At 45.2% G+C, this 25,391-nt stretch overlaps 1 protein-coding gene across 1 annotated transcript in view; it reads right to left on the bottom strand.

Annotated features, from left to right (window-relative positions):
* Nucleotides 1-283: 283 nt before the first annotated feature.
* The window catches only part of DND1 (DND microRNA-mediated repression inhibitor 1), a 33,011-nt gene continuing 7,903 nt past the window's right edge, over nt 284-25,391 (bottom strand). The window contains exons 2-5 of the mRNA XM_089666972.1: nt 19,437-19,554; nt 6,013-6,468; nt 4,703-5,080; nt 284-300 (exon numbers count right to left, since the gene is read on the bottom strand). Coding sequence (XP_089523098.1) covers nt 284-300; nt 4,703-5,080; nt 6,013-6,468; nt 19,437-19,554 — 969 coding nt within the window. The remainder of the gene's footprint in view (nt 301-4,702; nt 5,081-6,012; nt 6,469-19,436; nt 19,555-25,391) is intronic.

Genomic DNA, 25,391 nt, shown 5'->3' with positions numbered 1-25,391 from the left:
AAATATAAGTGCCAGGTGCAAAACAAAATGTGATAAACACTGTTTTAACAAAAGTGCAAAAACTGAAAAAATGGCTTTCAAAAAGTCTATTCTCCATGACTAGTCACTACCTCCTACCAAAGGTAGTGTCATGAAATTTAGTCCAGTTTAAGTAGTTATGTGCCATTTGTGCTTCAAGTGCAACAAGAACAATTTAGATACAAGTACCTCTACAGTGATTAAACAGATATTTGCGCAACGCTATAAAAACCATAAAATCCAGATCCTGAAAAGGCGATTGTCACTAGTCATCGACGTACCCTGCAATACAAAAAAAAAAATTGACTATGTAGGGATTGTGCAAAGAAAAAGCCACTTAAAAAAAAAGTTTATTATATATACATATATACACACATGCATGAACCACAAAGCAGAACACAATATTTTCTAGGCAGTCATCTAGCCCATGGGACCTTGATATTTTTTTTTTTTAATTCTATTGACATTTAAAATGGAATTTCTAAACAGAACCTTTTGGGCATTCCCAGGCTTGATTCAACTTAACCACTCTACTCAATTACCCAACACTACACAAAAGGTTGCACTCAACCACCCCGTAAGGACACTCACAGGAGCAATAATCAAAAGACCCAGGATTCATAGCCAGGAAGGATTAAAAAATACATACACTCCACATCATGGAGCAATGGCAACCCAGGTGGAACAGGGGTCACATCAAAACATACTCTTAGTTACTAACAGGTCAATCAGAGGCAGTATTAGGGGATGGGAATTCTACCCAGATATCCCAAACCTTATGGAATTTTTGGGACAGTCTAGATCAGGGGTCCTCAAACTACGGCACGCGGGCCACATGCGGCCTGCCGAGGCCATTTATCCAGCCCGCCGGCAGGGGCGGGACACTAAGTACAGGGGCGGGAAGGGGGCTGCTGTACCTTACCTGGCTCCGGTCCCAGTCCCACGACGATCCAGTCCAGGAAGCGCTGCTCCTTCATTCACTTCAGCCACTCCCTTACTCCTGCCGCTCGGCTCCGCCTCCTCACCGGTGATTGGGCGCCAGAACTGTAGCTCAGGAAAGGCACACAGGCGGCCAATCACCTGCAAGGAGGCGGAGCCGAGCGGCCCTGCGAACATCGAGTGAGGCTGGAGTGAAGGACAGCTGACAGGTAAGTGTGCCGTGCTTATGGTGCTGCTGCAACCAGGTATGCTGGCTGCAGTAGCACCTAGGCTGGAGCAGGGGTCAGCAAGTTGCGTGTCATTGGTGTCAGTGGGAGGAATAGTGCCCCATCATTGGTGTCACCAATACCAACGATGGGGTGCTATTCCTCCCCCCACTGACACCAACGATGGGGCGCTATTCCTCCCCCCCACTGACACTAATAACGGGGCACTATTCCCCTCCATTGACACAATGACGTACTATTCCTCTTACTGACACCAATGATGGGGCACTATTCCCCCCCACAGACACCAATGATGGGGCACTATTCCCCCCCACAGACACCAATGATGGGGCACTATTCCCCCCCACAGACACCAATGATGGGGCACTATTCCCCCCCACAGACACCAATGATGGGGCACTATTCCCCCCCACAGACACCAATGATGGGGCACTATTCCCCCCCACAGACACCAATGATGGGGCACTATTCCCCCCCACAGACACTATCCCCTTCCCCCACTGACAGGGTACTATTTCCCCCCCCCCCCCCCCCCCACACACTGACACCAACGATGGGGCACTATTCCTCCCCCCACTGACACCAATAATGGGGCACTATTCCTCCCCCCCACTGACACTAATGATGGGGCACTATTCCTCGAACTGACACCAATGATGGGGTACTATTTCTCCCACTGACACCATTGATGGGGCACGATTCTTCCCACCGACACAAATGATGGGGCACTATTCCTCCCACCGACACCAATGATGGGGCACTATTCCTCAAACTGACACCAATGATTGGGCACTTTCTTCCCACTGACACTAATGGGGCACGATTCCTCCCACTGACACCAATGATGGGGCACTATTCCTCCCACTGATACCAATGATGGGGCACGATTCCTCCCACTGACACCAATGATGGGGCACGATTCCTCCCACTGACACCAATGATGGGGCACTATTCCTCCCACTGACACCAATGATGGGGCACTATTTCGCTCCATAAGACACACTTGGGGGGAAATGTCTGTGTCTTATGGAGCGGCCGGCCCAGTATTCCCGCCGCCGATGTATGTCCGCAGTCTCTGGTCATCTCCTGTACTGTGTCCGCATTTGTTCATAGTTTTTTTTTTTTAAAACTATAGTCCAGCCCTCCAACGGTCTGAGGGACAGTGAACTGGCCCCGTTTAAAAAGTTTGAGGACCCCTGGTCTAGATAAATGGATAACCATACAGAGTGGGAAGCCATGTTAACAGTTTCCAAAAGTTGAGTGAGCGGAAGATTTCCATTTGAGTACAATTGCTTTCCTTGCGTAAAACCGTAATAAGCCTGGAAGCCCTTTGAAACACCAGAGTATCCACCAGCCTCAGCGCACACACATCCATCAGTGGTACTTTTATAGTACTCAGAGGCAACAAAGGCTGTGACGCATGTCCAGAAAACTTGAATAAGGAGGTAACAAAATGTGGATAAAGTTCACCGAGGCTGCCGCACACTAACAATCAGCAGGGATAGTAGAGTATATCCTGTGCAGTCATGCAGGGGGTAAGGTAGATTCTGTGCAGAATTTTGAATTGCATCAAACTATTTTTGATTCATCTTTACGTGGTTGAAAACCTCTGGGATGTAATGTGAACAAAGCATATCCCATATTGTATACTTGTTTCAATCCAGAGCACTCTGGGGGAGATTTGCTAAAACTGTAGCACTTAGAATCTATTAACCCCTTCACGCCGGATAGTCCCGGCGTGAAGCGTTCCTCCTGCGCCAGGAGGGACGGGGCTTTGTGTCATGTGGCCGCCGTGACGTCACGTCACATGATCGAAAGAGCGGACCGGGACCTTTACGTGAGTACCTCACATGTGTGCTGGGAGCGCGCAAGGTGCGTGCTCTCAGCACATATGTTTTTTCTTACATGAACGCACATGTGTGGCCGCTCGGCGTCTAGGCCCAGACGCCGGGAGGCCGCACATTTGCATGCGGCCAGCGTGAAGGAGTTAAGCTAAACTGGCAAATACCAAATTTCTCATGTAAACCTGAACGTGTATTCCAAAATATTTGTAAAGATTCTTGCTTGGGCTTAATTGTGACTGTCTTTAATACTGCCAAGACATAGGATGGGCTGCATAACATTTGTGCTTATTGCATCAACATTTGATCCTTATGCAAGCATGTGCAATGTTGTTCAGTGCTGTATTTGTGTGATCACAAGCCTGTAAAATATAATGCAGTCAACCCAATCCCATATGCAGGAATCCAGCTAATTTTTGTTGTGGTAATTTTTGTTCAACCATTCACGCAAACATTTCTGTTCACTCATGTTTATCATATATATATATATATATAAAAATATATATGTATATATAAATAAGGTCCAAAAAAAAAAAAAAAAAAAAAAAGCACCACCAAAAAGATAACACTTACTGGGTATCCTAACACTTGAGGTTTGTATTTCAAGGTGAATATATCTTTGGTTGAGCCAGTAACAGTGTTGGGCAAAATTACTGAAGTGTAGCACAGTAAAGTTCTTAGAACAGAAGGTATTCCCATGTCTTATTCTTTCACCCATCTTTAAAATAAGGGATTATACCTTTAGTGGGTAGAGCCATACAAAATCATTCCTTTTCACCCATTGGTCAACTGTGCATCCAGAACCACTGGTGTGTAGCCCAGATACATCCCAATATTATACTTTTTCCATAACATACAGCCATTTTAGTCTTGCTGTATGAAAACATTGGCTTTTATGAGTAACCTGGGTTATGCTTTCTTGTAAAATTACTGGAAATAGCATTTTCCCCAACATTTTACCGCCCAACTAAAATCTGAATTATAGAATTCATAGTAATGGTTGCATCTGCAAACACAGATGATGTCGATGTTGAGGCCCTATACGTCATGTGACGAGACTGAGAACACTTTTGGAAAAAAGTTATGTATTAAGGGTTTTCATTTCATTCCTAAAGTGGCAAACCCAAAAATTTTAAATATTGCAGCTCATATTTAGATCGTGGTGGCTACATTAGTTTTCTTTTGCAGGCTTTTCCCCTCTGGTGATCTGGCCAGTAAAATCTCTTGTTTTAGAATGCCGCCACTCTGGTTGAAGGAGCATAGGGACATGTTTGGCAAGAAGCCTCGTTAGTCGAGAGGGGAGTGTTAGATGGACTAGCAGATTTAGTTACATTGAAGCTAAACTTCAGCTCACACTTAAGCAGCTACAGCAATTTTTGTTTCTTTTTTGGGATCAAGATTTACATAAAAAGCTGATCATTGTAAGCACCACATCACTGTTAAATTGTTTGTCTCATCCCTGTAACTGTAAAAGCTTGTTCTTTTGACAGATTTACTGGCTGGATCACTTAAAGAAAATGAATGCACATACCACATCTAAAAATTGCTAAGCTCCAATATAATGGGTTTGCTTTTAGGTAGGGCAGAAAGATGAAAACCTAAAACATTTTTATCGGCTATATAATCAAAAAACACTATTCTTTTTATGTGTTTTTTGGGTTTTCACCTACCACTCACCTAGTTTTGCCAGTATCCTTAATGCTGCAATTTCTTTTGATTGCTCATACTTGTCAGTGGGAATGAGTTGGTCACCAATCAACCAGGCATATCCAGTAAATGGATCACAATAGTTTGGTATGATTACATGATACCAAAACCGCAACCATCCACATGAGCCAAGTCTAAGGAACTTGACATGGTATACTGGCTGACCCAGGCCGAGATGGTCACAGATGAGGCGAAGACATTCCACACCACTGGGTGCAGGTTCCACATTTAAGCTCATTTGAGGGACACTGGAATGAGGCTTTAGAAGAGCCCTGAAGTACAGTTTTTTCTTTATGGAGTTCTTCATCCATTTCACCTGGAAGCGATAACCAAAAAGTGAATGGGAACCTGCAAAGAAATTAAAACTGAAGTCAGCAAACATTGCAACAAAAGTGTCGAAATTACACATTTTGGCCATGTTAAAGGGAATGTATAGTGGTGTTATGCATATTTTCTTTTAGAAATGCTCAATTAAAAAAACCAAGCCAGGTAAATATGAAATATTACATGATGTGATCTAACCACTCAGCAGGTGGAGTTTTAGGAAGCTTTTCATACAATGCAGTGAGATTGTATAAAAAAAAAAAATATATGTTAACAAACCTGACCCAAAACTGGTACAGTTCTACTTTAAGCTCCTGACATAATGTGTAATTATGCACAGCAAACTTAGGTAAAAACGCACTTGCTACTGTGCTACCCTTCAGTGATCCTGCTGTTGCTTTGCCACCCACAGCGCTATATCCAAGCCACAAGACTCCCACCAATGATGCAACTTTATACAGTCAGGCTACAATGGATATGGACTTTTATTCTTTAATATTGTTGGCAGCATCAGCAAGGGTTAATATAGCAGAACCTCAGTTTACAGTCTCTAGTGGTCTCACACCCTCTGTCCAGGGCTTCAATCAACTGTACTGCTTAAAGAGCATGATTGTGGTTGACTGGTAAAGCCTTAAAAATTCAAATATTGATTAGACCATGTCCCCAATTGAAAGTTTTTAGGAAAGCTAAAAATTCCCTGTTTAATCTGAACTTCTCTAATACATAGGAAACCCTCCCACAGCGCTATTGCATTCTGCTGACGGGAACCTTCCCTGCCAGTAGAACACTATTACTGCTAGTAGCTATAGCCAGCAGCAGTAATTGCATGTAAAAAAAAAAAAAAAAATAATTAACAGGCTGGCTGTACCCAAGTCAATTGATAGATCGACTTGGGCACAACCAGCCTGCCCATAGATGGATTGCATCTAAAAAAAAAAAAAAAAAAAAATCCTTACACAGGATTCTTTTTGCCATGGTGGCAGCTCTGTGGGAACTGTATTTCAAGATGGCAAGATTTTTCATTTCCACGTTTTGACTAGCAAAAAGAGAAACTTTCTCCAGGTCAGCGGTCATTTCCCTCAGGACCTTGGCAAGGGTGACTTTGTCCAGGACACATGGCAGGCCATCCAGCTCCAGGTGACATTTTTCAATGCTTTTGCAGACACCAATCTTGCAGCCAGGTAGAATCTCATATCCATGAAACATGGAGACTGCTAGCTCTGCATGGTGCACTTTGGTATATCGGGCAAAGCCAAACCCTCGATTAAGTCCACTAAAAGTCATCATAAGACGAAACTCGTACAATGCTCCAGCAGTCTGAAAAAGGGGAATTATTTTATCTTCATAGATTTCTTGAGGGAGATTGTTAATAAAGATTTCTGTCCCAAGTGGAGGATCTTCTCCAACCCAGCCTGCAAATATAAAAGCGTTATTATAAAAAAAACATAACGTATATGACCAGATACATTTTGCTGACCAAACTACTCCATTTTTACTAGTTGAATGCAAAATCAATTTAGGATAAAAGGAAAATTACCAATCAAAGCAACTGTTGCTTGAGGGGTGAGAGGTAGATTAGGGAGGGAGGTCTGGGAGATAAACTTTGCTGTCTTCAAGAACTTTATAGATCGCAAACTTTTTAGCATTTAAGGGCTCATGTACACAGGGCGTTTGCAAAACTCTTCTGAATGCTGGAAACTGACTGCTGGAAAAAACATAGGTAAAAAAAAATGTCACTTTAGCCGCGTTTGCGTTTAGAAGAGTTTAAAAAAAAAAAAAAAAAAAAAAAAAAGAACCTCAGGAGCCCTTCCCAAATGCCCAGAATGCACTGAAAAATCGTAAAAAATTTACTTTCAGACATTTTGAGAGGAAGAGAGCAGAAGCAGAGAGCAGTATGTGTTGAGATGACCTGTCTTTTCTGGTTGTGTTCACTATGGATCCCATCATGAGCATAATGCAGCACTTTCTACCATTTTTTGCTTCACGTGAAACCTGGAACTGACTTTGCTGGTGTACCGGGTCTATTTGAATACATGGAAAATGCTTTGCATGCATTTCTGATGATGAAAAGGCTCTGGACAGCATCTGGATATGGAACAAAAAAAAAAAAAAAAAAAACCACTAAAACTTAACGGCCTGTAAACTATTGTGTACATGGACACATGAAAAAATTAGGGAGAGTTCAGGGGCTGCTGAAAAAAACCGCTGAACAGCTCCTGAACGTCAGTTTAGCAGCTGCAGTGTACATGAGCCTTAACACGTCCAGGTGTTTTGGATGCCTGGGTCATCACCTCCTCTGCCAGCCCCAATGTCATCACAGTGACCTGTAGTGATTTAAGAGCTGGCAGATGGCATTGCGATGTGTGGCTCATATGCAGGGATCTGACAAAATAAAACAAACTGTTCAGAGCAGCACTGAATCTACAGTATATCTACACTGCCATACCAGATTTAATCAACAGCAGCCTAATCTAGAAATAAATTGGTGTATGTGGAGAGGGACATGTCAAAACCATAGCATACACAAGAGGCGCCTCAAAATATGAGCTGTGTGCAATGTTAATTGTTAAAAGAAAGCAGAACTCCAGCCAAAAATTGTAATTTGATTGGATTGTGTTGGGATTACTGCTATGCTGTATGTGTCCCCATTGTGGAGACTATGTAAAACCAACAACATCCTCTAGTGGGCCCTGTGCTCACTGCCTGGCACCATAGAGCTTGATTAGCATTTGCCTTTGAACACCAGAACATTGTTGCGGAGAACATTATGCTGCCTGCAACATTATTCAGCATGACCATTTTGGTGGTGGGTCAGTGATGGTCTGGGGAGGCATATTGGGAGGGATGCAGAGACCTCAACAGGCTAGACAATGGCACCCTGACTGCCATTAGGTATCATGATGAAATCCTTGGACCATTGTCAAACCCTACACTGGTGCAGTGGGTCCTGGGTTCCTCCTGGTGCACAACAATGCCCACCCTCAAGGCGCGAGTATGCAGGCAGTTCCCAGAGGATGAAGGAATTGATACCACATTGAAGGGCCCCCATGCTCGCCTGCCCTAAATGCAATAGAACACCTCTGGGATATCATGTTTCGGTCCATCTGACACCAGTGCACCCCAGACTGTCCAGGAGCTCAGTAACACCCTGGTCCAGATCTCGGAGGAAATACCCCAGGACACCATCCGTCTCATTAGGAGCATGCCCTGATGTGGTCAGGCATGCATACAAGCATGTGGGGGCCATACAAATTACCGAGTACTATTTTCAGATGAAATTTCAGCAAAATGGACTAGCCTGCTGCATAATTTTTTCACTTTGATTTTCGGGGAGTCTTTGAATTCAGTCCTCTGTAGGGTGATTATTTTCATCAAACAATGAGGCATCCTTACATTTCTAACAAGTTACCCAGTCCATATCAGTATAGATATCCAGCATGATCTTTTTTTCCCATTGAGATCTGATGTGACACACGCACACCTGCGGCTTTACAACTGAATTATGTAGCAAGGGTGAGTTCCCAAGGATAGTAATGCGAGCTACATCCTGAACAAAAGCTTTCATGAGAAAGTAGCCAAAATGTTACTGAAATAGAACAACCAGGCTGAAATTTTTCCCTTGATAGTACTGCAAGGCTAGGTGCTGATCCAGCCCTGACTGGAGGAAAAACAGAATATGGCTCATGGAGTAGTTCCTAAGATGAAAGTCCTTGCTTCACAAGAGCATGGCTTACAGGTGTGATGAGAAACCCGAGAAAAACTTCCTAGCCTTCAAAAAGGGTAGGGATGAAAGATCCTGAGAGCCCCCTGCCACTCAAGACCATGGCTGCAACAGGCATGCTGTCAAAGCCAGTGATGGAGAAGAGGATGGAAACACTAATCCTTGGGATGGGAGGAGATCTGGATGCCCTGGATGTACCCACAGAGCATCTGCTATAGTCTGAGAATGTCAGAATCAAGTTCTCCTGGGACCACTTTGGTTTGCTTTGGTCACCGGGACAACCTCTTTCTCAACCCTACAAAGCAGAGGAGTATTTTAGGGCAGCAGAACTGCATAGATCAGGACTAAACTGATACCAAGGAGTCAGACATCTACCAAGAATGCCAGTGAGGGTTCCTGTTCCTGGTGACAAACCTGTCCAGTTTGTGGTTGAACCAGGACAATCTGGGATCCACATCCGGTGTCCCTCACCAACAGTAAAGGGCTTAAAATGCCTCCGGATGGAGGGCCATATCTCCAGACCCACATGCTGAAGACTGCGAAAATTACCTTACCAATGTTTCCACATCAGGAATGTGAACAGAGCTGGAACATGACGTTATGTACAAGAGGAGTAGATTAGCTTCCTTTTGGGCGGCATTGGCTGTTGGTGCCCCCTTGATGTTTCCTGTAGGCCATGGCTATGGTATTGTCAACTAGATTTGTTGAGTGACTTTGCAGGAAAGGAATCTAACAATGGAAGTATAACCACTTTGCCTGGGACCCTAGGGGAAGGGGACCCTCCACCAACCATGTCCACAACACTTCGAGAGTGTACAGGACCATCTCTTAGCCCTGGCATTGGTCATGAGAGCCTTCCAGGATACAGAGAAAAAGGCTTCCCTAACTTCAATGCTGTGTTGTAAATTCACCATGCTAAGGAGAGTTTGGCACTGGGAGTCAGATGCATAGGATGCTCCAAGGACACTTATTTATTTCAGGTACTTATATAGCGCTGTCAATTTACACAGCCCTTTACACATATATATTTAACATTCACATCAGTCCCTAACCCTCAAGGGGTGTACAATCTAAGGTCCCTAACTCACATTCATACATACACATATTAGGGCCAATTTAGACAGGATCCAATTAACCTACCAGCATGTCTTTGGAGTGTAGGAGAAAACCGGAGCACCAGGAGGAAACCCACGCAAGCACAGGGAGAACATGCAAGCTCCATGCAGGAGGCGCCATGGTCGGGAATCAAACTCATGACCCATTTACTGCAAGGCAGACGTGCTAACCATTAGGCCGCTGTGCCGCCCAACTTGCTCCACCCTGCCAGATGTTGGAATTGCATTGGTCTGGAATAAAAATGGTCATACAGTATTACTTCGAATAAGGCAACCAAGAGATCCAGCATCCTCATGCAGGCATGAGCAGAGCATCCTTCTGGCTCCAAGATCCCAGACGAGAGCACAGAGGAATGGAAGTATGTCCCAGGGCGAGAATGTTCTGGACAGTGCCATGTGTAGAATAAGGCTCAAATTGTGGATCCAAACAACAGTAGTTGGCATGGTTTGGCAAATATGGTCTCAAGGACAGACTGATCCTTTCACCCAGATACTTCATAACTTGAACCCCCTTAAAAGCAGAGCTGAGCAAACACTGACAAACACCTTCAAAACTCAAGGGAACAGGCAAGAAAAGGAAGAGTGACAAATTGAAAGTCCTGGTCACCCACCGAAAATGCAGATAATATGGAGCTGAGGAAAAGAGAATGAGTAGGCAGGCATTCTTCATTTCTACAGAGGACAGGAAAACCCCCAGAAGGGAGGCAGTGACCATCATTGCATTCTCTACAATAGTTGTACCCACAAGAACAAGTCCAGATTTTGATAGACATCCCCATTGGGCTTCAGGACCATAAGAGGTTTGAATAAAACCTTTGAAAGCATCCTCGCTGCCAGAACTGGGTGACAACCCAGTGACAAAACCTGCTGCACAGCAGCCATTAGTTTCACCCCTCAACATGGGGCACCCTGTAACTGGGAATAGGCCCTGGCACCTAACTTGGCTGGTTTGGAAAGCCATGTCTTACAGAACAATATTTTAAGTCTTGGACTTGATGCTGAAAGCCAGAGACCAATAAAAGCCAGAGTGGAAAACCTACTGATAGAAGCGTGAGCCCTCTTTCAGGGTAAGGAGAGTAACCTAACCCCCTGATCTTCTTGATGCCTTTTTCAAGAAGTGATCAAACAAGCATTCTCAAAAACAGCCTCTCAAGGCTCATATGGGCATTCAGCCAACACTTGTAGATGCACAGATTTCTGCACATATGGAAACATCTGCAGTGTCTAAGGTGCAACTAATTTGAAATATGTGGCTGTGAAGAAACCCACACACACAAATTATAGATAATTAGCCATGTGACTTAAGTTAATCTTGCAGCTTCAAAAAGCATGGTAAACGGGTAAAGAGAAGTACAGAACTCAAGTCCCTTTAAGTCTTAACTAATGTTACATGCTTCCACCTTCAGGTAAGGACTCCCAAGTTGTTAGGACAACCCCTTCCACTCAGCAGTTGATGTCACATGAGGTAGGGGTCACATGCGTGATGTCCCCGGGTGGCCCTGTCCATTACCTATTTAAGAACTGTCAAACCACCGGGGCAGGTAGACGGCTGAAAGCAGAGCTTTTTTTTTTTTTTTTTTTGACTTGTCAAAGACTGTGTCCTCTCTTTTTCACACTACACTTTATGAATGAGTATCGGGACCATGTACCATGTTCATATGGGGGGGGGAGTGGGATCTGGGGGCCCCCTTGTTAAAGGGGGCTTCCAGATTCTGATAAGCCCCCAGTCCACAGACCCCCACAACCACCAGCCAGGGTTGTGGGGAAGAGGCCCTTGTCCCCATCATCATTGGGACAAGGTGCTTGGGAGAGGGGGGGCTGGCTTTGGCGGCATATGAGGGCATGAGGCCTGGTATGGTTCAGGAGGGGCGCTTGCTTGCTTTGTTCCCTCCCCCCTTTCCTGACCTGCATGCTCAGATAAGGGTCTGGCATGGATTTTTTTTTTTTTTTTTTTTTTTTTTTAATTTTGGCATGGGAGTGAACCTCAAAATCCATACCAGACCTGAAGAGCTTGATATAGATGGGAGGAGGGACCCCATGTTCATTCATTTATTATGGTGCCGGTATTTAAATGTAAATACCACTTTTTGTTTTTCTCCACTATAGCTCAGGTTCAGCCCCCAGCTTAAAAATTTTTTAGTTTATTTCCCCCAAGTTAAAACAAGGTTTCCTTTTAGCTTCTTAAAAGAAACAGAGGTTCCTTTAACTCCAGGGAAAGTGACAGCTCTGAGCTATTGTAAAGAAAAAAAAAAAAAAAAAAAAAGCCGGCAATTGCATTTAAAAAATAGACACCAACATACACTTCGTATTGCAAAAAAATTCATTAAAAAATTTCATAAACCGAGGCTGTAAGGGAATTCTCGTGAGATGGCTGGCGAATAGACGTGCGCATGCACACAGAAATGCGGGATCGCGCACTCGCACGGTGAAGATTGGCGCCAGACTGACTATTTAAAAGGTGTCTCTGCCTGTGCTGACTGGTCTTCAGCTGTTCCCCGTTTCCTGCTCATTCCTGTGTGATTTTCTTGTTGCTGACCTGACTTCGATTACTCTCCTGCTTGATACGTGTTCCTGACTTTGGCTCTGCTCCCGACTTTGGCTTGCTTATGATTTGGTACCTCGCTGTTCGCCCATTGATGACCCCAGCTATTCCTATGACATTGCTCCTGTCTCCCATCCCAGCTGTTCCACTTCCAGTGGAACACCCTCTGTTCCACTTCCAGTGGGGTCAGGGCTAGTGACAAAAGTGAGGCTGACCTCATCATTTCAGTCTCCAATCAGGTACGTGACAGGCATTATTTTCAATGGATTTTCATTCCTAAACCGAAAATTAAGTTAACCGAGGTACACATGTATATATAAAGTGCCTGTAGTGGGCCTGCTTCAACCAATCCCTTACAAGGATCCCACTGAAGCTGTTTTTGGTGTTTTATACGGCTTTTTGTCAAACTCTGGAAATGTGGGCTAAAAGCATGGGGCAGATCCCTCAATACGCAAAGAATTGGAGCTCTTCCCAGCAGCCTTTTGCTATTGTGTCAGTCTGTCCAACTACGTGCACCATTATTTTTGTCTGACCCTCATGTCTGTACAAATGTGCAAGAACCTCTGGCTGCAGAGATGGTCTGCTGAGGTGGTTTGTGAGGAACGTCTAAAAAAGTTTCCATTTGACAGAACTCATATGAATCATTGGACACCTTTAACAGGTAAGTCAGTGGCAGAAAGAGAAAGAAAAAAAAAAAAACAAAAAACAAAAAAAAAAAAAACTTGCCCAATTCAGAAGTAAAGCTGAAAAAGGTGTCCACTGCAAAGCACTTCCAGGCTAAGGAAGCTTTTCTTTTGTCTTTCCAAGATCTCACTACAAAAGCAAAGTCCTCCAATTAGTTCTATCACAAGTCCTAACATCCAAGCCAACCATGTCTTTCCCAAGATGAGACTTACAACCAGTAAAAACATGACAATGCAACCTGTAAACATTAATCCAACAGCTAGACACCTAGACAAGCCTTATTCGTATGACTAGTCACAGGAAATCCCTACCCTACCTCCCTTCTCTGTGTGCTAGAAAACACATCCACAATTAGCCAGGGCATACCCACGAGGATGCCCAGAAACCATTCCATAGCCCCGGATACATAAAGTACAATACACCACTCGTTTCTAAATGTCCCACCCCAGACCCACCTCGGATCTAGGTTACCAAGTGGCACATCTTCGGCAGAAATAGTATAAAAAGGTTAAAATAAAGTTGGTAGTAGACAGGGAAAAAAGGGCAAACGCTGCATTATGCAGCTCTTGAGGACCAGCCGGGGCAAGATAAAAAAAATAAATAAATAAAAATATACATATACATAAGAATTCCATATCCCTGGCAGGTGAAGGTGCATCTGCACGGTCTAACACAATGTTCCCACCAACGCACCAGTGTTCTGGGGGACTTCCTGGCCGCATAATCCCAGTAAATACTCCCAGCCAGTCAAGGAGTCAGGACCTGGCTCTCCTCCAAGCTCTGACCGGGAGAAGCACACAATCCCTAGTCTCCTCTATGGGCCATAATCAGTGGGTAGAAGACTAGCCCATAGCCCCCTCCAAAAGCCCCTGTCCCATTTGGGTCTGTCACAGTGCATCCCTTTGCTAGTAGGGGGACATCTGTGGGCCCTTTCAGCCATCTGGATTCAGAAGGTTCCAAACCATTTCAGGGCTATTTAAGCCAGTTTACAGTTTGGAAGCCCATGCTTGTTTATCTCACTGTGGAACCTAAGGGGTTAATCTGCACTGTGTAAAAAGGCAGTTTGATTCTGATTGCTCTGTTCCTCCATTTGTTTAAGCAAGCACCTCTTATCGCCTGATAAGAGACTAAACCGTAGGCATTTTGCACATGCTCAGTTTGGTGTGTATTGCTAGAGGTTTTTTCTTAGGAGAGTGCATGTGATCAACAGGTCCAAATCAGCGCTTGTCAGTCAGTTTTGCATCCTCCTAGAGCAGAAAGAAAACTACAAGCTTTAGCTAGTGCTGGGCACAAATGGAAGCCACAAGACTGCTCTAACCTCTGATGAGAAAAGGTATTTATCAGTTTATATTTACTAAAAATATTGCATTTCTGTGTAGTGTACTGTGTGAGACCAGATATAGTGAATGCAGGGTCCTAGGATTAGTAACACTAAGATACTAGGCTTCAAAGTTGCCTCATTAAAAGTGATGAGTTTCCCCTGTGTGCGCCAAGCCTCTACCTATTGTACTGTGTCCCTTCATTTGCTGGACATGCCCATGTGCCGCTGTCACAAGACCATGATATCTTTACTGGTAGGCTGACCAGCCCTGTGTTGGATGGTTGTCCTAGATCAGTGGTTCTCAACCTTCCTAATGCCGCGACCCTTTAATAGAGTTCCTCATGTTGTGGTGACCCCCAACCATAAAATTATTTACCCAGTAATTATAATTCATGAAGTATCGCTTTACCGCCAATACTGCTGCTTTCTACACTGTAGCTGCTTTCTACACTGTAGCTGCTTTCTACACTGTAGCTGCTTTCTACACTGTAGCTGCTTTCTACACTGTAGCTGCTCTTTACACATCGGAAATATGTGTTTTCCGAGGGTCTTAGGCGACCCCTGTGAAAGGGTCCTTCGACCCCCAAAGGGGTCGCGACCCACAGGTTGAGAACCACTGTCCTAGATGGATCTTAAGATAAATGCCAAACTGTTGAGCTGGGGAGTTGTCCTAGTGATGGAAATAGGACAAGGGACATGGCCATCAATGAAGTCCAGACATCTCCATCAATATTCGCAAAATGAGGGCTATTTACCTATGCCTGCTGTGTAGCACTAACCTGGGGGGGAAGGGGGGGGGGGCAATACACCAGAAGCCACACAGTCCTTCAATAGGCAGTCCTAATGGTTTGGGCTGAAATGCAAATTCCAGCCTTGTTCGCAGTCTATTTCTGGGACAGAGAATTAGCCGACTGACAGTTATCAGCGCCTAGATGCAGGCGACACCCCAAGGTGTTCTGGGACATCTGTCACTGCTGAGGGATGCTGAATGTAGATCTGTAGGCATGCTAATTCACAAGGTGAACATGTTTGCATCCAGGATCAGGATTCAAAGGCCTTCACAGTGGACTAGAGATCTATCCTTTTCTCCAAACTGGGCTGGAGCGACATTTGACCTTTAGCACCTTGGAAGATCAAGTCTCAGCATTGGTCACTCTCTTTCAGAGACTGCTGAGCATTCATTCTCTGACAAAGACCTTTTCAAGGGGTAACTCACATCACTCCCCATGTTCATTCACCTGCCTCTCCTTGTGATCTCAATGTGGTCCTGTCCATTCTACAAGTCTCTGAGCCCATGCAGGATAATCGCATAGCTGACCCTAGTTGTAAGGGTTTTTTTTTTTCTTATGGCATTGGTGAGAAGTTTCTGGATTGGCAGCCTTACATTGTGAGGAATTTTTTATAAAGATCCTGGGTCTCCTTCCTTCCCAAGGTGATTTACTCCTCCCACCTTAATCAAATCTTAATTGTCTTACCTTCTCTGTGCCTTGCTCCAAAGCACCACAAAAAGGTATCTACATTGTTTAGAAGCAGTGCTTGCAGTTGGGTTTACCTTTGCCACCTGCCTCCATTCAAACTTTGTTTTGCCTGCAGACTGTCCCAAGGAATGGCCTGCATCTCAACATCTCTAGGCACAGGCAGGCACTGTGTGGGACGCCGACATGTCACAAATGATCCTTCAGCCAAGAGGAAGAAAGGACAGAGGAAGATGCTGGATGTCTGGGGCCAGAGCAGCTGCTGAGCTTCAGCTCCTTCCAGTGTTCCTCTCTGACTCTGTCCCTTACTGCAAGTCGCTGGAGGCTGCTGATCACTGTGGCATTCTATCCCTTCTCTTCCCAATCAGAGGCATAGCTGCGCCTGCGGAGGAAGGCGATGTCTCTCTGATCTCTCATGTATGAGTGAATGTGACCCGGCCGGCAATCCATCACATGTGCAATTTGTCAGCGAGTGATGACATGATCCCACAGTCTGCTGTTCTAGTGTCTGTTGGATCGGTCACTGTGTGGGATTACTCAGTTCAGGTGTGTGGGCTGCCTGCAGTCAGTGTTTATTTCCCCCCATTGCCTGGGGAATTCCAGCCTCAAATCTGTCAGAGTGTGGATCCATCATCCTCTACTACCTGCAACTGTCATTCTGCCACTGCCAGCCACAGATACAGTCCATCAGTGACAGATTTTGTCTTTAATATTGGTGCTGATGGCATCTTACGACACTTATTTTGTTGATTTATTTTTTCTACTGTTTAAAATGTTTAATTTATTTTGGGGGATACAAGTAGCCGGTCTTGTCCACGACACAATAGACTAGCACCGGCCCTGAATTACCCTCACCTGTCAAAGTGACCACATAAGTGAAGGGATGCATCGCCAATGGAGTCACATAAGAAAACCAGTCAGTTTTCTTATATGAAAGGGTTTCCAGGAGTTGTACTTTAAGGCTATTTGAATGACATTTAGTTTGCTAAAGCATTTTTATAACAATTGTCATTTTTATTTTAGAAAACGCAGTTTGATTACACTGGTGGACCAAGCCTGAGCAACGAACACTGGTATGACAACACAGAAGAGCAACTGGGACAGCCTCTTCCTGTCTCAGGTATCAAGGAGTTTCAAATCAGTTATTTTTATGAAAGCTGCATATTTAAAAAATACTGGAAATTAAACAGTTTTTGTGACAATTCTGCAAACCAAAAAAGTCATCCAGTCAGCGTTTACATCTACTTTAAAGGAAACCTGGCTAATTAAAATGTGGGCAGCCATTGCCGACTTCTCTTCCTGAAAAAACTAGCTACATCTGAATGCATGCTTTAGCTGAGACTCAAAGTAGTAAAGCCAGAATCCGCATTTTCCGGTATCAGAAATGCTGACTTTTTTTAACCCTTTCGCTGCCAGGGGCATACGTTTTACAGACCTGACAGTGGAGGTTTTACACAATCTGGTGGCTGCATCCACTAGACTTGTGCCCAAGTCTGAAAAGCAAACTTCTGCCTGTTAGGTGGAAGCATTCCGTCTGATTGCTTCCACAAACCCTCTGTAACAGTGCCCCTTGTGCACGTATGGTGGGCTCCGCTTGCCCATCTGCTGGCTAGGGACAGACAGCAGGTGCGTTCGGGTAGAGGGAAGAGAAGGAAAGCAAACACATGTTCGCTCTCCTCCCCTTATTGTTAATGACCCGGAACGTGATGTATGATGTCTCCCCCCCCCCAGTTACTAACTGGCCAGAACAGCCTGCAAGGAATATATTGTAAAGTGATCTGCATTGCATTACATTCAGTGGTGCACAGGGGGGACATGCAGGTTCTCTTTAAAGAGACATGCAAGGTCTAAGAGACCCGGTTACCAAATAAATCACCACATAGGGGACTTTGCGTTAGGGAAAAAAAAGTAAAAAAAAAATTGTTCTAAATTGCAAACATTTAAAGTTAAACCCAAGCATAAAATCTCACCCCCAGAAATTGAGGGCGCCCCCACATATGCACACAAACATTGGGGGTCCTACACATGAAAACCTCGATTGCAATACACGTTGTATATCTTCGCATATGCCGGAGTGAGAGCAATAATTCTAACACCATACCTTCGCCATAATGCTAAACTGATGACTTTTAGGGGGCTTGTGAAGTGTTGCCTATAGAAGATATATTTAAGGTTTGACATGTTGGGCATATATTTACCCAGAACAGCCTTATCTTATATTTTACCAGAAATTCGGGTAATTTGTTGCATTTGCCCTACAATTCACTTTAGTGTGTTCTTACTGAAATTTTACATTTCATAGACCTTTGCTATAATATTGTGCAACAAAAAATTGAATCTACCACTATTTTATTCTCTAAGGTGCCTGCTTTCAGAAAATATGTTTTGGGGTTTTTATATATGCAAACGCTGCTGACAGCAAAAGGGTAATCTAGATTTCTTTTAACAGCAAATTTTGAAACCCACAACAGGCAAAAATGATATCAAGAAGCATGAAATATCCTTTGAAGAAAGCCTGTATGGAGAATATGTATGCTGCCCATGCCATCTGTCTAGGTAGCAGAAATATACCTTTTGGAAAATAACTGAAACCCATTACACTAGGATATCAGAAAACTTAACTGCAGGAATATAACAAAAACCCACACAAAGCTCTGCATTAATACAATTTTTTTTTTTTTTTTTACGCAGTGTGTGCACCTGAATTTAAAGAGTTATCAGCCTAATGCATTACAGCAGAGCTTAGATAGGGAGTAAAAAGCAGCACAATGAAAATGCTGATCAGGAGAGAGCAGAGAAACAGGTGGGCACATTCAATTACTGCTTCTGCTTTCATCATCCAATCACAAGGTGCAGGTGTTAACAGGTGCAGCTGTTATAAGGTCACCTTAAAATTAAATGCACATCTGTCTGCAGGTTAAAAAAAAATGTGCATTCATTTTTTATTTATTGGACAATGGGTGATCACGGCACGGGTGCTATGCAGGGCTCTTACAGATTGTCAGTGTAAGCTGTGTGTGTGTACATTGTATGGGCAAGATGACAGGAAGCCTCAATGAACTACCCAAGCACTCACATCACTCTTGTAGTCGATTGATAACTACAAGCTGCCAGACACAAAAGGCTGACAGTAGTTGTAAAATTCACAGAACTCTGATTAAATGATAGGGCTGGGTGGGCAGAGCCCTGCACGGCCACTTTTTAAAATTGTGACAGTAGACATGGGAGCAGCTCCAGCAGTAACACATTAAACCCTAAAAACGGGTGTAATGCATTTAAAAGGTGAACTTATCCTTTAAGTGTACCTGAACTGCAGTAGAGAAAAATCAGGTCTCCTTCCCCACTAGATAGGGCTGTATGGTGTCACAAAGCTGTATACATTTCAATATATATAGAACATATCATTCATATGGATTTAATCTGTGCAATTCAGCTATTTTCCTGGAGTTAAACTTTATGCATTTTTCCCAGCATAACTGGTTTAGCATATTCAAATTATTTTATAAGGGTTATTATCCATACCTGCAGGAGGGCCACCATATTTCCTCTGACCATTAACCTGTACAAGATTAATATTGCACCTCTCTGTCCACTCCAGAAGGGAAGCTTTATTGTCTTCATTCAGAGACCTAATCCAAGCCTGTGTAAAATAAAAAATAAAAATACTAATTTAAAATGTACAGCCATTTAGCAGCAGACATGGCAAAGCATTCTTACCACCAAAGCAAACAGAATACCAATGAAAAGGTATTAATCCATTGACACCGTACAGACATTTACAGTACTAATAAAGTAAGAAAAAAACCACCTATATCTTTAAAGGTGCCAACCTTCAGCAGAAGTCATATCTCGCAACACTGGCACTGTTGGAAATGTTAGCAGAAGCTGTGCATGAGCAGCTCACTGCACATTCCTATGAGGATTGCACACAGGCAGCTATTTTATTGCAGAAGAGACACTGCAAGAGCCCACTTGTTGCAGTTTATATTTTGCATGCAGTGCTGCTTTAATTCTAAGATTAGAGTTAAAAAAGAAAAGGAAAAAAAAAAAAAAGACTAGAAGAAAACTAGTGCAGATACCAAATCTAAGAAGCAGGGTGGCAGGAGTGTGCAGCGGATTACTGTTACCAGTAACTTAGCACTGTCGCACTTTGAATGACAATTTTGCAGTCTTGCAACACTGTACCCATATGAAATTGTTTTCACACAAATAGAGCTTTTTGATGGTATTTAATCGCCAATGGGCGTTTTATTTTTTGCACTATAAACAAAAATGTAATAAAAGTTTTTCTATTATAAAGTTTTGCAGATAGGTAATTTTTCTCCTTCACTGATGTGTGTTGATCAGCTGGCACTGATCATCAGGGCCGATCTGCACTGACATTTGCCAGTTATCGTCAGTACTTTCCTCATGCTTTGACAGTGTGAGGAAAGTGCTGCCAATAACCGGCAACTGTATTTACTCGGTGATCTGCTGTGTCATTGGACACAGCTGAACACATAGTAAAAGGCTGCTGTGATTGGCCTTTTACCTCATCATGCGATCAGCTGTGTCCATAGGACACAACGATCACGGATATCGCCAGATGGGCACCGCTGGAGGTGCGCGGCAGGGTGCGTTCTGAGAGGATGTCATATGACGCCCTCCCTGAACTGGACAACCACACTGTAGCGTCATTCAGCTATAACGCAGTTGTGAAGTGGTTAACCCATCAGCAGGACCAGTATCTGCTCCTTTGTGCAAGGAGGAACAGGATGAGCCCTACCAGAGCCCTACAAAATAACCTCCAGCAGGCCACTTTTTGGTCAGAGACATTCACACCAAACAGAAACAGACTTTATGAGGGTGGACTGAGAGCCCAACGTCCTCTAGTGGGCCCTGTGTTCACTGCCCGGCACCATAGAGCTCCATAGAGCATTTGCCATTGAACACCAGAATTCGCAGGTCTGCCACTGACATCCTGTGCTTTTCACAGATGAGAGCAGGTTCCCCCTGAGCACATGTGACAGGGTCTGGAGAACGTTATGCTGCCTGTGACATCGTTCAGCACGACCATTGTAATGGTGGGTCAGTGATGGTCTGGGGAGGCATATCCATGGAGGGACACAGACTTCTACAGGCTAGATAATGGCACCCTGACTGCCATTAGATATCAGGATGAAATCCTTGGACCCATTGTCAGCCCCTACACTGGTGCAGTGGGTCCTGGGTTCCTCCTGGTGCACGGCAATGCCCGGCCTCATGTGGCGACAGTATGCAGGCAGTTCTTGGAGGGTGAAAGAATTGGTACCATTGAAAGGCCCCTACGCTCGCCTGACCTAAATCCAATAGACCACCTCTGGCATATCATGTTTCGGTTGATCTGACGCCGCCAGGTTGCACCTCAGACTGTCCAGGAGCTCAGTGATCTGGGAGGAAAATACCCCAGGACACCATCAGTCGTCTCAGAAGCATGCCCAGACATTGTCAGACATACATACAAGCACGTGGGGGCCATACAAACTACTGAGTACTATGAGTTTCTGTAATGAAATTTCAGCAAAATGGACTAGCCTGCTGCAGTTTTTCACTTTGATTTTCAGGATGTCTTTGAATTCTGTCCTCTGTAGGTTGATAATTTTCATTTCCATCAAACGATGGGGCATCCTTACATTCCTAACATTACCCAGTCCATATTAGTATAGATATCTAGCATGAGATTTTTTCCCCATTGAGATCTGATGGGTTTTCAATATGTGTGTGTAAGCTCTAACGAGCAGGCCCTCCCCGTTTCCACTTGTAACAAATTGTATTGTAAATGTTATGTCTACCTTCATTTTGTAAAGCTCGGCTCAAACTGTTGGCGCTATATAAATCCTGTATAATACACACTAACCACACACGCACACACTAACCAGACACAAGCACACTACCCCGACACACTAAAACCACACACGCACACACACACACAACCCCGACACACACTAACCACACACACAACCAGACACGCGCGCGCACACCAACCACACACGTGCACACAGTAACCACAACCACACAAACTAACCAGACAAGCACAACCAGACACACGCGCACACACCAACCACACACGCGCACACACACTAACCAGAAACACTAACCAGACGCACACACACACACTAAAACCAGACACACGCACACACACACACTAACCAGACACACACACACACACACACACACACACAGGAGAACACTAACCACACACACACACAAACCAGACAGACACACAAACCAGACACACCCAAACCAGACACACACACACACTGTAAGCAGACACACACTAACCAGACACACACCCTCACTAACCAGGCACACACACATTAACAAGACACCACACACACACACTGTAACCAGACACACACTCACACACACTAACCAGACACACACACACACACCCACACTAACCAGACACACACACACACCCACACTAACCAGACACACACACACACCCCAACCAGACACACACACACACTAACCAGACACACACACAGACTAACCAGACACACACACACCCCAATCAGACACACACACACACCCCAACCAGACACACACACACACCCCAACCAGACACACACACAACCAGACACACATCCTCACTAACCAGGCAGACACACACACACTAACCCGAAACACCCACACTAACCAGGCAGACACACACACACCCACACTAACCAGACACACACTCACTAACCAGGCAGACACACACACACTCACTCTCACCAGACACACACACACACACCCTAACCAGACACACACTAACCACACTAACCAGGCAGACACCCACCAGACACACACACACACCCACACACTAACCAGACACACACACACACCCACCAGACACACACACACACCCACCAGACTAACCAGACACACACACTCACTAACCAGACACACACACCCACCAGACACACACTAACCAGACAGACACACACCCACCAGACACACACTAACCAGACCCCCCCCCCCCCCACACCCACACCGGACACACACACACCCCCCCCAACCGAGCGCACGCGCACACACACCAACCGGACACACACACACCAACCGGACACACACACACCAACCGGACACACACACACCAACCGGACACACACACACCAACCGGACACACACACACCAACCGGACACACACACACCAACCAGACACACACACACCAACCAGACACACACACACCAACCAGACACACACACACCAACCAGACACACACACACCAACCAGACACACACACACCAACCAGACACACACACACCAACCAGACACACACACACCAACCAGACACACACACACCAACCAGACACACACACACCAACCAGACACACACACACCAACCAGACACACACACACCAACCAGACACACACACACCAACCAGACACACACACACCAACCAGACACACACACACCAACCAGACACACACACACCAACCAGACACACACACACCAACCAGACACACACACACCAACCAGACACACACACACCAACCAGACACACACACACCAACCAGACACACCCACCCACACTAACCAGACACACCCACCCACACTAACCAGACACACCCACCCACACTAACCAGACACACCAACCACACTAACCAGGCAGACACACACACACTAACCAGACACACACACACACTAACCACACACACACACACACACTAACCAGGCACCAACCCACACTAACCAGGCACACACACCAACCACACTCACACACTAACCAGGCACCAACCCACACTAACCAGGCACACACACCAACCACACTAACCAAGCAGGCAGACACACCCACACTAACCAGACACGCACACCAACCACACCAACCAGACACACACACACCAACCAGACACACACACACACCAACCAGACACACACACACACCAACCAGACACACACACACCAACCAGACACACACACACCAACCAGACACACACACACACACCAACCAGACACACACACACACACCAACCAGACACACACACACACCAACCAGACACACACACACACACCAACCAGACACACCCACCCACACACACACTAACCAGACACACCCACCCACACTAACCAGACACACCAACCACACTAACCAGGCAGACACACACACACTAACCAGACAAACACACACCAACCACACACCCACACTAACCAGGCACACACACCAACCACACTCACACACTAACCAGGCACACCCACACTAACCAGACACGCACACCAACCACACTAACCAGACACACACTCACTAACCACACTAACCAGACACACACACTAACCAGACACACACACACACTAACCAGACACACACACACACTAACCAGAAACACACACACTAACCAGAAACACACACACACACTAACCAGACACACACACACTAACCAGACACACACACACTAACCAGACACACACACTAACCAGACACACACACTAACCAGACACACACACACACACACACACACACTAACCAGACACACACACACAAACACTAACCAGGCACCCACCCACATTAACCAGACACACACACACCAACCACACTAACCAGGCAGACACGCACACACACACTAACCAGACACACACAACCACACTAACCAGACACACACACACCAACCACACCAACCAGACACACACACACCAACCACACCAACCAGGCGCACACACACCAACCACACCAACCAGGCGCACACACTAACCAGGCGCACACACTAACCAGGCGCACACACTAACCAGGCGCACACACTAACCAGGCACACACACTAACCAGGCACACACACTAACCAGGCACACACACTAACCAGGCACACACACACACACACACACACTAACCAGACACACACACACACACACACACACACACACACACTAACCAGACACACACACACACACACTAACCAGACACACACACACTCACTAACCAGACACACTCACTAACCAGACACACTCACTAACCAGACACACTCACTAACCAGACACACTCACTAACCAGACACACTCACTAACCAGACACACACACACACACTAACCAGACACACACACACACACACACACACACACACACACACACACACACTAACCAGACACACACACACTCACTAACCAGACACACCCACTAACCAGACACACACACACTAACCAGACACACACACACTAACCAGACACACACTCACTAACCAGACACACACTCACTAACCAGACACACACTCACTAACCAGACACACACTCACTAACCAGACACACCCACTAACCAGACACACCCACTAACCAGACACACCCACTAACCAGACACACCCACACACACACACACACACTAACCAGACACACACACACACACACTAACCAGACACACACACACACACTAACCAGACACACACACACTAACCAGACACACACACTAACCAGACACACACACTAACCAGACACACACACTAACCAGACACACACACATACACACTAACCAGACACACACACTAACAAACCA

Source organism: Staurois parvus, unplaced genomic scaffold (genome assembly GCF_062004578.1).
Source record: "Staurois parvus isolate SC_StPar_1 unplaced genomic scaffold, SC_StPar_1.0 ptg000006l, whole genome shotgun sequence".
NCBI classification, from domain to species: domain Eukaryota; kingdom Metazoa; phylum Chordata; class Amphibia; order Anura; family Ranidae; genus Staurois; species Staurois parvus.
This window is presented reverse-complemented; position numbering and strand designations above follow the sequence as displayed.